At 45.1% G+C, this 16,495-nt stretch overlaps 1 protein-coding gene across 1 annotated transcript in view; it reads left to right on the top strand.

Annotated features, from left to right (window-relative positions):
• Positions 1-16,495, top strand: part of CLMN (calmin) — a 132,430-nt gene that overhangs the window by 108,347 nt on the left and 7,588 nt on the right. Inside the window, exons 6-9 of the mRNA XM_025391661.1 lie at positions 947-1,137; positions 3,476-3,669; positions 4,882-4,964; positions 10,100-11,725. Of these exons, the coding sequence (XP_025247446.1) occupies positions 947-1,137; positions 3,476-3,669; positions 4,882-4,964; positions 10,100-11,725 (2,094 nt within the window). The remainder of the gene's footprint in view (positions 1-946; positions 1,138-3,475; positions 3,670-4,881; positions 4,965-10,099; positions 11,726-16,495) is intronic.

Below are 16,495 nucleotides of genomic sequence, written 5' to 3'. Positions count from 1 at the left end.
AGAAGAAGCAGGATAAGCAGCCACCATGTGTTATATGTGTGCTTCAATTACTGCTATCTGTTATTAAACTTCCTCAGAGATTCTGGAAACATCCTGAAGATGTAGTAAAAGTCAAGAACTTAAATCCACCGCCCTAGGGCTTCATTTATTTATTTAACAAATGTCTATTGAGTTTCTCCAAGGTGCCAGGTGCTGAAAGTAAAAGGCCCTGCCCTCATGACCCTTTGGGATTACAGATGAGTCAATCCTATATGGCAGAAGGTGATGCTAGAGCTCCAAGCAGGGGCAGCTAGCTCAGATGGGGGAGTGGAGTAAGGAAAACTTCCTGGAAGAAGTGACACCAGAGCTGGGTTTTGAAGGATGAGTAGGAGTATGCTAGATATCCTACTCATCCTTCAAACTAAGTTAGACTTAACCTACTGTGTGTGTGAATTGCCTAAGAGTGGTATTGAAACAGATTCTGATTCTAACAGCTCTGGTGTAGAGCCTAGGGTTCGGCATATCTTACAGAAGTCCTCATGAGAGGAGTTCACGGAGGGAAGGGACATGGAGGCAGCAAGGGCAGGATGAGCAGAGGCAGTGGGGCTTGAAAGAGCTCCGTGAAGTCTGGGAGTGATGGGCAGTGAGAGGAAAGGGGTGGTCGAGTTGAGTCAGGAAGACCTGGTACGAAGTGCTGGCTGGAGCTGGAAAGATTCCAGGAAAAGATAGTCCTCCCTGTGTAGTGTAATTACGGGCACCACAAGCCACAGGAAATGGCCAGGCCATCGCAAGTACTGCCTGTCCCCTGCCACAGCCATCAGGAAAGGTTTCTCGGCATTCAGAGAACCAATTCTGCATGAGCGGTTCCCTCCAGCCACGGTTCATGTGGCCACCCGCCAGACAAGGTGGGTCTGTTGCTGAGAGGGTGGGTCTGTTGCTGGGGTCTGAAATGCCATTTTCCTTCCAGATTAAGGAGCTCACAGGCAACCTCAGCAGAAACTCTCCATCTTCCAGCTTGTCCCCTGGCTCAGGAGGCACAGACTCAGACTCATCCTTCCCACCCACACCCACTGCAGAGAGGAGCGTGGCAATATCCGTGAAAGACCAGAGGAAGGCCATCAAAGCCCTGTTGGCGTGGGTGCAGAGGAAAACGAGAAAGTAAGCTGCAGCCCCTCTCCCCGCGCCACTTCATTTAACCAGCTGCTTTCAGGCAGAAGAAAGGAGAACTAGTATGTATTAAGGTGCCAGTTATGTATGTGCCCATTGCTTCATATAGAATATCAGAACAAGGGGGACAGTCGCGGTGGCTCACACCTGTAATCCTAGCACTTTGGGAGGCTGAGGCAAGTGTATCACCAGGTCAGGAGATCAAGACCATGCTGGCTAACACGGTGAAACCCTGTCTCTACTAAAAATACAAAAAATTAGCCGGGCGTGGTGACGGGCACCTGTAGTCCCAGCTACTCGGGAGGCTGAGGCAGGAGAATGGCGTGAACCCGGGAGGCGGGGCTTGCGGTGAGCTGAGATTGCGCCACTGCACTCCAGCCTGGACGACAGAGCGAGACTGCATCTCAAAAATAAATAAATAAATAAATATCAGAACAGGAAGCACTGCATTTTTTGGGTTTTGCAGTACACACAAAATGCAGTTGGCAGAATGTTTGGTTTGCATAAAGCTGATGAGAAGATTTGAATACAGATCAGAGGGACTTTCATCATGTTGTCTCCCAAAACGGGCATGTCTCTTGGATTCTAATGACTTGTATGCATTTAAGCTTCAGGGTGTCTTCCAGAGTCTGTACCTACTTTAAAGATAGTAATAATAAAGGCTGTAACATACTCAAAGTTAGGTCGGATCTTCCAAAATCGAGACGGAACTGGAGCCAAGTTCCGGCCCTGAGTCACCCCACGCCAGCGGCAGAGTGATTTGAGCAGTTTTGTATCAGGCCTTTTTACCAGTAGCAGCCCACAGTCCCCGGGCCATGGGCACACATGCCAGACCAGTGTGGTGGAAACCTAACCAACTTGGGGCTACCCCAGCTCCTCAACATGCAGACTGGTTGAGATCCTGGTAAATCATTTACTTTTCAAAGCCCCAACTGCAAATGGTATCCTATCACTCACTGCCTTCCAGGACAATTAGGCGAAATCCATGAAATCCATGAAAGAGCACCTTGCACAGTGCCAGCCCATATTAAGCACGTCACAAATATTGATTCCTTTCTCCCCTATGTGTGGAAATAAAAGAGGGAAGAGAGGCTGGACCTTTAGAGTTTTGATGGAGAGATCACACGGGGTAGATTGAAACTGACAAATGTGAACCACCATTAAATGTTGTTTACATAGAAACCAACCAAAAAAGGGTTCATTGTCAGGGGTTAGGGTAGAAGGACAGTGTAACTATAAGGGAGAGGAAGTGTCTTGGGGTGATGGGACAGTTCTGTTTCTCTGTTGTGGTGGTTACATTAATCTGTACACCACCCCCATGAAAATTAACACCTGTGAAAATGTGAAATTCAAATGCAGTCTATAGCTTAATTAATAATTATCTTGGACCAATGTTGGTGTTCTGGTTTGGATAACATACCCTGGTAGCATAAGATGCTGTCACTGGAGGAAGCTGAGGAAACATTAGGGACTCTCTGTACTGTGCTTGCAACTTCTTTTGGGTCTTAAATAATTTCTAAATAAAAAGGTGCTTGGGTTTTTTTTTTGTTGTTGTTGTTGTTTTAAGAGAGTTCGTTGACCACGGTTGAGGGATTGGTGGAGTCACAGGATGGATTCTAAAGGAAATTAGTGCCTGGCAGGATTCTGTCCTCTTTTGTCCTTCACTTTTACTTTTAAAAATTGAGGCAGCCTCCATTTTACAAAATAGAATGAAAGCTCTCTGCCCCCACTTTTACAATGATGCTTTTATTTCTGTTACTGATAATAGTAGCTGTCATTTAGTGAGTGGCTTTCTTGGGCTCCCAACGTTGCATATTAGGTTGACCCTATGACATGGCCATTCTTCTGGGGCCAGGCTTGACTTTCCCCACAAAAGCCCCAGCAAGTTCACTGTGTGGAGTTTGAGGCTCAGAGAGCTCGTTGGCTTGCCCAAGGCCATGCACTAGAAGCACAGGGGACAGCTGAGGTACAAACTTGTGTCTTGCTGGTTCCATTTTTATGGCCCAGCACGTCCTTGTTATGTTTTCAATGTCACTGATACAAGTACTGGTCTATACAGTTGGTCCTTTATGTGTCTGGGAACTGGGGAACCCAGGGCCCTGTTTCGCCTCTTTGTTCGATGTATACCGTCCTACTCCATTTGGCTGGAAATGGAAATGTGAGTGGTTCAGGGCAGCTCTCCCACGCTCAGGGACCAAGGCATCTTCACCTGGCGAGATGGGCGGCTCTGCCCCACTCAGAAACCCACGCAGCTGCTGCGTGCTGACCTTGTTCCTTTGAGTCTGTTTCCTAACCAGCAACCTGGCTGCCGCTGCTGTGTCTCCTTCAGGTATGGCGTGGCGGTGCAGGACTTTGCGGGCAGCTGGAGGAGTGGGCTGGCTTTCCTGGCCGTGATTAAGGCCATTGACCCCAGCCTAGTGGACATGAAACAGGCCCTGGAAAATTCCACACGAGAAAATCTGGAGAAGGCCTTCAGCGTCGCACAGGATGCCCTGCACATCCCCAGGCTCCTGGAGCCAGAAGGTAGCAGTGGTTCTCTCTTTCTTTCTAATAATTTTTTTTTTTTTACAAATGTACCACTTGCCGTCCCATGTAGAAAATCTGGAAAATACAGAAAAATCTAATGAAGATTTTGTCTACTGTATTTCTACCACTCAGATCATACGGATATTTTTCCAATATTTTATATGCCTCTAATTGTATTTTTACATAATTGGTATCATTTACTGTATGTATAATTTTGTGCATTTTTATTTAACATTATGTCATAAGTATTTTACATACTGCTACAATGTATTATTATATATTTTTATTGGCTGCATAATAGTTCATCTAGTGGGCATAGTCAAATGTACTTAGTGGCCAGGTGTGGCTCACACATGTAATCCCAGCACTTTGGGAGGCCGAGGCGGGTGGATCACCTGAGGTCAGGAGTTCGAGACCAGCCTGGCCAACATAGTGAAACCCCATCTCTACTAATAATACAAAAATTAGCTGGGTGTGGTAGCACAGTTTGTAATGTAATCCCAGCTACTCAGGAGGCTGAGGCAGGAGAATCGCTTGAGCCCAGGAGGCAGAGGTTGCAGTGAGCTGAGATCGTGCCATTGCACTCTGGCCTGGGTGACAGAGCCAGACTGTCTCCAAAAAAAAAAAAAGTACTTAGCTCTTTCACTATTGGTAGACATTTAGGTTGTTTCTGAAATATTTCCTTTTATATGTAACAACATCACAGTGAACATCTTACTAAATAAAGCTCGATGTGCATCCCAGATTATTTCCTTAAGGACCAGGTTTCATTAGCAGAATGACACAGGAGAAGAGTCCATGCCTGTTTAAATGGTTTGGCTGTCTCTGTGAAGTTGCCTTCCACGTGGGTTAGGCTAACGTAGGACTCCCTGTACCATATGTAGTCTGCCTGGTTCACCGTCCTTGCCCATGGAACCAGCAGTGAGCTGGCTGCTCGCTGTGGAAGGGACTAAAACAGCAAGGAAGAAGGGACAGAATTTGGGGAATAAGAAGCCCTAGATTCTATATCCTTGCTTCTCTGTTCTTCAGCCAGCTGTGAGATTTCAGTCAAATGATTCACCCTCTTTGAGCCTAAAGTTCCTCAAGTGGCAAATAAAGAGAAAAAACCCTCAATGATCTTTGGGATTCTTCCCCATCAGGCATCCGGGAATACTATTGAAAGCGTGTGTGGTTTGTATCTCTTGCTAATTCCTGTGTCTCTCTCGACAGACATCATGGTTGACACACCGGATGAGCAGTCTATCGTGACTTACGTGGCACAGTTTCTAGAACGTTTTCCAGAGTTGGAAGCCGTATGTTTGCTTTTCTTACCTTTAATTCAGACACCATACATTTCCATCTGTTGGCCATCAGACAAAGCAGGGACGTGGGCAGCGTTGCTCTGTATAAGTAGCAGTCAAAATCTCCAGTTGCTCCCAAGTCCCTTGAGCACGGCCTTACCACATTTTAATTTCAGAATGATAGCAGTCCCACCTCATATGCAGGGGATACAGTTCAAGACCCCCAGTCAATGCTTGAAACCTTGGATAGTACCGAACCCTATATATACCATTTTTTCATTTTTTTCCTATACATACGTACCTACGATAAAGTTTAATAACTTAGGCATAGAAAGAGATTAACAACAACTAATAGTTACATAGAACAATTATAACCATGGGCCAACATCATTACTTTTGCAGTTTGGGGCCATTATTAAGTAAAATAAGGGTTATGTGAACACAAGCCCTTTGATATCATGACGGCTGATCTCTGATCATCCAGACAGCTACTGAGTGAGTGATGGATGGGTAGCATAGACGGCGTGGATACGCTAGACAAAGGAACGAGTCAAGTCCCAGGCAGGACAGAGAAGGATGGTGAGAGATTTCATCCCACTACTCAGATCAGCACGCCATTTGAAACTTAGGAATTGTTTATTTCTGGAATTTTCCATTTAAGGTTTTCAGACCACAGTTGACCATGGGTGACTGAAACCTCGGAAAGCAAAACCTCAAATAAGGGTGGAACTATTTATATGTAACATGCGTTAAGTTTCAAAGCAGGATGGAAAGTGACGCCTCTCACAAACCTCTTCCCATGACGAACTTTATTAAGATTATAAAAGATGCTTACTTATAAAATGGATCTGCTTCTTGATTTTTTTAGATGTCAGATGGAACATGTTAGCATCTACCAGATTTTTATCAGTGTTAAAAATCATAAAAGACAATGATCATTGAAAAGCCTGCCTTACTTTGGGAGGCCAAGGCGGGCGGATCATGAGGTCAGGAGATTGAGACCATCCTGGCTAACACGGTGAAACCCTGTCTCTACGGAAAATATAAAAAATTAGCCTGTGGTGGCAGGCGCCTGTAATCCCAGCTACTCGGGAGGCTGAGGCAGGAGAATGGCGTGAAACGGAGAGGCAGAGCTTGCAGTGAGCCGAGATCACGCCACTGCACTCCAACCTGGGCAACAGAGCGAGACTCTGTCTCAAAAGAAAAGAAAAACCTGAATTTTTATTTTCAGAATTCCAGATTATACTTGGTGACAGAGTTTTTTTGGGCACAGAATCAGACCTTTTAGAAATTGTCCTGGCCCTGTTGAACTCCCACCCAGCCCATGCACAACCGCGAGCTGATAATAATGACAGCAATGACAGCCTTTTCTTGAATCCTTTAGTAATTGACTGAACCCTTGCCCCTGGCTTAGGGGACTCAGAAATAAACTAGATGGCTGAGGTCCCTGGCCTTGTGGAGGTTTGTTCTAGTAAAGGAAACAGTTATAAGTCAGCAAAAACATAACTTCGGGTAGTTATGAGTACCAGACAGAAAAAAAGAAAGCATAAAGGGTTAAAGGATGCTTGCAGGAGAGGGGAGCTGCTTTTCTAGCTGGCTGCCTTGCCCCTGTGTCTCTGGGCTGCCTGCCATTCCTGCAATCCAGCATGGCTCAGTATCATAATCCTCTTTTATAAACGAAAATAAGCATCTCAAAGAGGCTTAAAGACCTCTCCATAGTCACTCAGCTACCACGCACAGAGCTGGGGTTTGGCCCCTCTGTGTTTCCAAAGTTCAGGCTCTTGGTTCCCTTATAACATGCAGCTGAAACTGGGGCTCCCTTTTGTACAGAAGAGCTTCCCAGGATCCTCCATGCCGGGGCTTTCATCCTGGCCCCCACCTGTGTGTGTGTTTCCTGCCTGTCCCTGCACCACATATGGACGCCTTACAGGGTGCTTTGGAAGTAGGAATTCCTGGGCTGGACTGCCAGTTCTCCACTTGGAGCTGTGTGACCTCAGGCTGGCGACTTGACCTCTCTGATACACATCTGTATCGAATGTGTATCTATTGAATGTGTGTCATCTGTAAAATGGAACTATGACCCACATTTCGGGGTTATGTGAAGAATAAACAGTTATGTGAAGTACCTAGTACTGTGCCTGGAACAATGGTGGATGGTTAGCAAATAATGGTGACTTGATCAATGGGTATAAAGTTACGGTTACATAGGAGGAATCAGTTCTGGTGTTTCTATTGCACAGCAAGATGACTATAGTTAATCATAATGTAACCAGTGACTCACATCTATAATCCAACATTTTGGGAGGCTGAAGCGGGAGGATTGCTTGAGCCCAGGAGTTAAAGACCAGCCTGGGCAACAAAGCGAGACCCCATCTCTACAAAAAAGAAAGAAAGAATAATATACTGTGTATTTCAAAATGTCTAAAAGAGAAGATTTTAACTGGTTTCGTTACGAAGAAATGATAAATATTTGAGGAGACAAATGTATTGAGTTCTCAGATTTGATCATTTTACAACGTATACATGTTTTAAAATATCACATTATACTCCATAAATATATATATAATGATTATTTGTCAATTAAAAATTTAAACAAAATCAAAAGAAAGGGATCTGGCCCTGCCAATACCTTGATTTTAGTCCATTGAGGCCTGTTTTGGATTTCTGATGTCCAGAACCGTAACATAACACGTTTTTGTTGTTTTAAGCAAAAAAAAAAAAAAAAAAAAAAAGGAGTGATTATTATTTTGCAATTCAATTTTCCTGGCCTGTTACTGTATTTTGAAATACTAGGCATTGGGGCTTTCATTCGCCCTGAACTCTTAATCTGTAGTCAGAGTTAGAAATCAACTAAAACATACGGTATTTGACTGAGTCAAAGCCACAGCTAAAATTGAGCAAATCTGACACAGATCTCCCCAATGCTGAGGTCAGAAACTGCAGATGGGAAAAGATTGAGCCAGAAATAATATCTGGAGAAAGTCATCCTGGTTCCTAGAACATGGTGCATCATTGCAGAACAGTCTGTTTACATCTACGGGGGAATACACATGAGAATTCACAGCTTATCCAGGCACACAGTGAACTTAACAATTCTGCTGAGTTAGTTCATTTCAGTAAACATTTGTTGGGCCCTGACCACGTACCACACATTGTTGCTAGCTTTCTGGCCCAGCAAATGGTTTCTTTTGGTAAATGTGCCATATGCATTTGAAAAAAATGTGTCTTATGCAGTTAAAGAATACTCGTATTCTTTAATATGCTGTTAATATGTTAATATGCTGTTCTAATATTCTATATTTATACTGATTTTTCCTGCTTTCCTGATCAATTAATGTAGGAGAGAAATGTTAAAAAAAAATCTCCAACTATGATTGTGAATGTATTTCTCCTCTTGGTTCTGCCAGTTTTTGTTTTATATATGTTGATGCTATGCTGTTAAGTGCATAGACACAATTTATTATATCTTCCTGATGACCTGATTGCTTTATTTTTATAAAATTTCCCACTGTCTCGAAGTGTGCTTTGTCTGATATGAATATAGCCGTAGCAGCTTTCTTACGATTAGTGCTTGTGTGATACTTTTTCCATTTTTTTCCTTTCAGTGTATGTATACTTATATTTAAAGTATGTCTCTTATGAACAGTATACAGTTGGGTCTTGTATTTATACTTAATCAGTATGTTTTTCATACATTTATGTGGATTTAATCTAGCATCTTGGTTATTGTTTTCCATTGGTCTGATATATTCTATACTCTATTGTCTTTCCTTCTTAACTTTTTGGGGATTATTCAAGAATTTCTTTTGTATACATTTATTCCCTTTATTGGTTTTTTAACCACATCACCTTGTTTTATCTTTTTAGTAGCTGTTCTAGTGATTATAATACTCATCTTTAACATACATCGGCTTACCTTAAATTAATATACTACTTCTAGTACAATGCATATTTTACATATTTTTATATATTTTATATATATCACATATATAATTTTACTCACTTCATCTCCATTATTTTTGCTACTATATTGTCATTTACTTCTACACATGTTTTAATCCTCAATACTTTGCTATTTTTGCTTTAAATAGCTAGTAGGCTTTTTAAGAAAACTTTGAAGTAGTCTTTTATATTGACCATGTATTTACCGTTTCCAGTACTGTTCATTCCCTCCTTTAGGCTTTATATCTGAGATTGTGTTCTTTGAGCCTGAATAACTATTTTTTTTTTTGTATTGCTTGTAGCATAGATTAGTTATTCTAGAGTCTTTGCTTGCGAATTCCAACTCTGGGTCATATATGGGTCTATATCTAGTGATTATTTCTTCTCTTGATTGTGGATTTCGTTTTCCTGCCTCTTCATGTCTTGTAATTATTTTATGTCCAACTTGGTATATAAAAGAATGATAGAGGTTGAAGTAGACGTCATTTTTTTTCCCTCAGGAAATATAGCGCTTTCCCAAGCAAGTGCGTAAGATGAGGGGCTGTTGTTTTGATCGTATCAGTCAATAGGAGCTGTGTTGCAGTTTTATTTAATTTCTTCTCTCTGGTTTTAAATGATTTGAGACTGAAGTCAGTTCACTCTATCAGTGCATTGGGAGTCAAGTGCTTCTGTACCACAAAGTCATTTTCTGCTTTTCAGCCCTGCCCCCAGCTGGCTCTTACACAGCACAATTCCCTGTGTGGATGAAGAGAATTGCTTGTGTGTTTGGAGTCCTTCCACATTCACTCTCTCATACCAGTCCACACAATCAATAAAGATTTGGCTGACCTTTCCTTATCTCAGGTGGATTAGCTCTTCTCCAAAGCCATACCCAGACTAGGCAATATGGTCCTCAAGCGTGAAGTGGCTGACAATCTCTGCTCACTTTAGAAGGGATTATCCTTCTTTAGAGCTTGGTTTATTGAGATTCCTTACATCCATAGCTTTTTTAAAAAACATGGTGTTTTGTATTTCTTGTTTATCTGATGTTTTCATATTTCAGCAGGAACAACCATTACCTCTTAGAACACTTTGCATTGGTTTGAAGTGGCTTTTTCCATTTTTGTTTCTGTTTTGGGAAAGGTGGATGTGGGTTGTACTTAAACCCTCTTCTTATTCATGTTGCTCTGTGTTTTTTTGTTGTTGTTATTCTTTTTTTTTGGCAGGAAGATATTTTCGATTCAGATAAAGAAGTTCCTATTGAATCCACTTTTGTTCGCATCAAAGAAACTCCTTCTGAACAGGAGAGCAAAGTCTTCGTTCTGACTGAAAATGGGGAGCGTACCTACACTGTTAACCACGAAAGCAGCCACCCACCACCCTCCAAAGTCTTTGTCTGTGACAAGCCCGAGAGCATGAAGGAATTCCGCCTGGATGGTGTTTCCAGCCATGCACTGTCAGACAGCTCCACCGAGTTCATGCACCAGATCATTGACCAGGTTCTGCAAGGGGGCCCAGGCAAGACCAGCGACATCAGTGAGCCATCTCCAGAATCCTCCATTTTATCATCCAGAAAGGAGAGCGGGAGGTCCAACTCTTTGCCAATCAAGAAGACAGTTCACTTTGAGACTGACACCTACAGGGATCCTTCCTACAGTAAGAACCTGTCCCTTTGCTTTGAAGGGAGCCCGAGAGTGGCAAAGGAATCATTGAGGCAGGATGGACATGTCTTGGCAGTTGAGGTTGCTGCGGAGAAGGAACAGAAACAGGAGTCCTTGAAGATTCCAGAATCCTCCTCTGACAAGGTCCCTGGTGACATTTTTTTGGCAGAGGGCACGATCAATAATTCTCAGTCTTCCTCCTATAATGGCGCTTTAGAGAGTACAGCCCGCCACGATGAAGAAAGTCACTCTCTTTCGCCCGCAGGAGAAGATACTGTGATGGCCGATTCCTTCGAGATCAAGGTTAACCTGATGACCGTAGAAGCTTTAGAGGAGGGAGACTATTTTGAAGCCATCCCATTAAAAGCCTCGAAATTTAACAGCGACCTAGTAGATTTTGCTTCTACCAGCCAGGCTTTCAACGAAGTTCCTTCACCTCATGAGACAAAACCTGACGAGGATGCTGAGGCTTTTGAGAATCATGCTGAAAAACGAGGTAAAAGGAGTACTAAATCTGCTCACAAAAAGAAAGATTCTCCAGAGCCTCACGGTAAGACAGACAAACATGAACCTCACCAGGACTCTGGAGAAGAAGCTGAAGGCTGTCCTTCAGCCCCAGAAGAGACGCCAGCGGATAAAAAGCCAGAGGTGCATGAAAAGGCCAAGAGAAAGTCCACCCGTCCTCATGATGAGGAAGAGGGAGAAGACGATGACCTCCAGGGTGTGGGCGAGGAATTATCTTCCAGCCCCCCAAGCAGCCGTGTCAGCTTGGAGACCCTTGGGAGTCACAGCGAAGAAGACCTGGATTTCAAGCCCTCCCCACCCCTCTCAAAGGTTTCCGTCATTCCCCACGACCTCTTCTATTTCCCACACTATGAGGTTCCCCTGGCTGCAGTTTTGGAGGCTTATGCAGAAGACCCAGAGGATCTAAAAAACGAAGAAATGGATCTCGAAGAGCCAGAGGGCTGTATGCCAGACCTGGACCCCAGGGAGGAGGAGGCCGGTGGCTCTCAGAGCAGCTCCAGTTCCTCGGTGCCAGGCGAGAGCCTCCCCAGTGCCAGTGACCAGGTGCTGTGTCTCAGCAGGGGTGGTGCGGGTACCACACCAGCCTCGGAACCCGCTCCTCCGGCCCCCCATGAGGACCACCAGCAAAGGGAGACCAAAGAGAATGACCCCATGGACAGCCATCAGGTACTCAACCGTGGGATTTGGGAATCCTGGGTACTGCCTGGGAAACTTGACAGTTCTTGGTCTGAAGCTCAGCTTCCTGCTCCATAAAATAGCGATGAGGGGGCTTCCCTCGGGACTCCCATGGTGCAAAATTCAAAGAGGCACCCACTGTGAGGCTCAGGCAAATGCAGGGTTGGCACCCGAGAGTGAGTACCTCCTGAAATCCGGCATATGGGCACTTCAATGGCTTTCCCCCAGTCCTGGCCCTACACACAGGGATGCTCTGAGGATCAAGTGAGGTCACCTCTGAGGGTCCAGCAGAGGAGGAGCAGAAATGATTTCAAAAGCAGTCATTGTCGCAGGGCAAGGGTTGGAAAAGTAACCGTTGTGTACTATTCTCAGTACCTGGGTGGTGGGATCAGAAGAGCGCATCTCCCTTATCCTGTTTACACACCCATTTCTAACACAGAAACCAAAGATTAGTGCCCAACAGGCAAAGGTCCTTTAAAAATCAAGAAAGCTCACCACCACTGATCATTAGAGAAATGCAAATCAAAACCACAATGAGATTCCATCTGACACCAGTAAGAATGGCGATGGTGTCAGGAAACAATAGGTGCTGGCGAGGCTGTGGAGAAATAGGAATGCTTTTACACCATTGGTGGGATTGTAAATTAGTTCAACCATTGTGGAAGACAGTGTGGTGATTCCTCAATGTGATTTCAGAACCAGAAATACCATTTGACCCAGCAATCCCATTACGAGGTATATGCCCAAAGGAATATCAATCATTCTGCTCTAAAGACATATATGCACACATATGTTTGTTGCAGCACTATTTACAATAGCAAAGACATGGAACCAACCCAAATGCCCATCAATGATAGACTGGAGAAAGAAAATGTGATATATATATATATATATATATATACACACACACACACACACACACACCATGGAATACTATGCAGCCATAAAAAAGAATGAGTTCATACCCTTTGCAGGGACATGGATGAAGCTGGAAGGCATCATTTTCAGCAAACTAACACAGGAACAGAAAATCAAACACTGCATGTTCTCACTCATAAGTGGGAACTGGACAATGAGAACACATGGACACAGGGAGGGGAACAACATACAATGTCGGGGGGTGGGAGGCTAGGGGAGGGAGAGCATTAGGACAAATACCTAATGCATGTGGGCCTTAAAACCTAGATGATGGGTTGATGGGTGCAGCAAACCACCATGACACATGTATGTCTGTGTAACAAACCTGCACACTCTGCACATGTATCCCAGAACTTAAAGTAAAATTAAAAAATAACAAAAAGGAAAAAAAGCCAATAAAGGAAGAAACAAACTAACAAAAAGTCCTTTAAAACTCAAGGCTGGAGTCAGCCTTCATGACCCCATTGCCCAGGTACTGAGAATAGTGTACTCACAGTCGGGTACTGCAACCAAGGGAACCTCATAGTGCGGGAAATAGAAGAGGTTGTGTTGTGGGGAATGATGGAAGCCTTTGAGAGGGGTGGAGAGGGCTTGAAATCCAGGTCTTCTTCACTGTGACTCCCAAGGGTCTCCAAGTTGACACGGCTGCTTGGGGGGTTGGAAGGTAATTACCCCAAGCTTCAGCATCATGCAATGTACCTACATAACAAACTGGCACATGTATCCCCCAAATCTAAAATAACAATTGAAAAACAAATACATATATATATATATATATATATAAAATTTTTTATTATACTTTAAGTTCTGGGATACATGTGCAGGACATGCAGGTTTGTTACATAGGTATATGTGCGCCATGGTGGTTTGCTGCACCTATCAACCCATCATCTACATTAGGTATTTCTTCTAATGCTATCCCTCCCCTAGCCCTCCACCCCCACAGTCCCCTGTGTGTGATGTTCTCTCATAACTTACCACTAACATAGGCATTAGAACGTTTAAAAAAAAAAAAAAAGTCATCGTAGCTAACATCTAGCATGCACTTAGTGAACACTAACCTGTTCTTCTGCAGTAACTTAGGAGAAACAGAAGAAGCCCTCATGTTTGACTCCAGTTTTGATTTTTTAAAGGACTTTGCCTCATGGGCACTAATCTTTGGTTTCTGTGGTTTGAAATGGGTGTGTAAATAGGATAAGGGGACATGCACTCTTCTGAGCTTGAGCAGCTGGTCACATTCTTATCTGCCACTTGTGTGCCCACTTCATCTGGCCCAGCAGCTCATGAAGGGCCACTGGAGTGATCAGTGAAGGGGGGTGCCTGGGCCTGGCCTGATGGGGAGGCTCCTCCTGTAGATGCCACGTTAGTAAGTGCTTCTCCCTGCTGCAGCACTCGGGGATCCAGGAGGTGAGTCCGAAACTGCATTGGCCATGCCCTGCTGGATATAGTACACACAGGGCATCCAGGGCAAGACAGTCAGGGAGGAGAAGGGCCTGGGCTCAGCCTCTCCAGCCCCTCCATGAGCTCACCTGCTTACTCATCCAACCCCATGGAAAGTGACGCATCTGGCACTGCCGGGAAGATAAAAGAAAGAAGGAAAATCCTGCCTTCAGTGTCTGATGTGGGAGACAGAGTCCCCTGTAACTGTACTATGAGAGAATGTGGCCTCAGCCATAAGAGATGGGCCCAGCAAAGGGATTCAGGGGTTCAACAGAAAGAGGCTCCCACCCAGATCTTGAAAGGCTGCATGGGGGTTTTGGGGACCCTAGAACTGGGGAGGGAGTTCTGGGTGGAGGGACTAAGGGTAGAAGTCCCCTAAGCACAGAAGCCAGGTGGGAAAGTGACCAGCTATTTCAGATTGCATTGGCTCTACCTCTATCTGAGACCCTTCCCCAGTCTCTCACTGTCCCTCCTCCCCAGCTCAGCTTGCAAAGGGATGACCCTAAAACACAGGTCCCATCTTATCACTTCCTGACTCCTGCTCCAGAATCAGTTCTAAAGTTCTTAGCATGAACTCCAAGACTCTTCCCACTCTAACCTGGCCACCCACCCCTCTTTGTCTCCCTCCCCTCCAGCCAAGCCAGCATCCTCCCAGACCCCCAGACATCCAGGCTCTCCTCTGCCTCCAGGTGTCATTGGGCTGGTCCCACCATCTGGGCAAGCAGTTATTCACCCTTCAAAGCCAATGCAAATGGCACCTCATCCCAGAAGCGCTCCCACCTCCTCCCCAGGCAGGGCCATTGCTCCCTCCCTATAGCTGGTCACATTTTCGACCGTCTCTCCTTGAGTGCTTACCTGATTTCCGTGGACTTTGTTTTTCTCTCCCGTGAGAGAGTGGACATTTGTGTATTGATCTTTGGATGCTGGAGACCAGCACAGTGCCTGACAGGGCCTGCCAATGGAGGGGACAAAGGTTTATTACACGATGGTTTCGGGGGCTTACAGCAATTGGAAGGTAAATGAAATACTGAGACACATGACAAAGCTCTGGCTCGTCAGAGCCCAGTGAGGGGCCCAAAGGACTGGGGCTGCTTGAAGGATTAAGAGAGCCTTGCATCCTGCAGGAGCTACCGAAAAAAGTTGGGTTCAAGTAGCCTTTTTAAAGTCTAAAAGTTTATTGATAATTGAGTAGTTGGGGTGAATGAGTGGGGTAGAAGACCTAGAAGATTCGTTGAGCCAATAAAGAGAGTAAGGGAAATTAGTCTAAGGGATCAGGTTCGTCCTAAAAGACACTTAGGATTTTAGCTAGGCCAGAAGTCAGGGGCTGGTTTTATTCAGTTTGCCAAATCTGAGCAATGAGGAGTGGCTGCCTAAGCCCTAGGAGAAGCAGCATCCTCAGGCCAAGGGCCACACAGGCAGGGCTGCGCACTCTGTGTTTGCCAACCATGGAATGGACGGGAAGAGGACTGGATGGCTCTGCAGGTGCCAGGGACCACGCCTGCCATCTTCCCCTTCTTCCCCCAGGGAGAGGAACCCAGTCCCCCACTCGCTCCCACGGCCTCCTGTGTGCTGAATTCTCTGAAGTCAGCCCCGCCGCCATGCAGGTGCTTCCTGCAGGAGGCCATGAAAATCCAGCAGGGTTAGAAATATCCTCCAGTGAGATCTGGCCTTGTTGTCCGCAGATTGAGGGGCAACACAGCTGAGGCCACAATCTGTTATGGCCAGAAAGCTCTTGCAGGACAAAAGAAAGAGGACTGAGTGGGTGGTGGGGAGAGCCTGAGTTGCATCTCAGCCCCTCTGTTTAAAATGCTGGGTGCAGTGGCTCACGCCTGTAATCCCAGCACTTTGGGAGGCCGAGGCGGGCGGATCACAAGGTCAGAAGATAGAGACCATCCAGGCTAACACAGTGAAACCCCGTTTCTACTAAAAATACAAAAAATTAGCCGAGTGTGACGGCACGTGCCTGTAGTCCCAGCTGCTCCGGAGGTTGAGGCAGGAGAATCACTTGAACCCGGGAGGCGAAGGTTGCTGTGAGCCAACACCGCACCATTGCACTCCAGTCTGGGCGACAGAGTGAGACTGTCTCAAAAAAATAATAATAATAAACTAAAATGATTAATTAGCGGCTTGCATCCTCCCTCCTGGCCTATTGGATGTGGCCTGTGAAAATACAAATATGGCATTTTTTCTCGAATGCTTTCCTTCCAGCAATTGCCAAAAGCAGAGGGTGCATGTGTCCAGCACTTGTGATTGAAAGAGCCCTAGGTTGCAATGGTTGAATCAGCAGATCTAGATTTGATCTCCGTCTTACATGGATCTCACGCTTGGTGAGAGCGTGGGCAGATGAGCTCCCTTGGGTACTATGTGGGAATGAAATCAACACCGTCTGCCTCACGTGGCTGC

This window comes from Theropithecus gelada, chromosome 7b (genome assembly GCF_003255815.1).
Source record: "Theropithecus gelada isolate Dixy chromosome 7b, Tgel_1.0, whole genome shotgun sequence".
Classification (NCBI taxonomy): Eukaryota; Metazoa; Chordata; class Mammalia; order Primates; family Cercopithecidae; genus Theropithecus; species Theropithecus gelada.
Note: the sequence above shows the minus strand (reverse complement) of the source record. Positions and strands in the feature narration are given on the sequence as shown.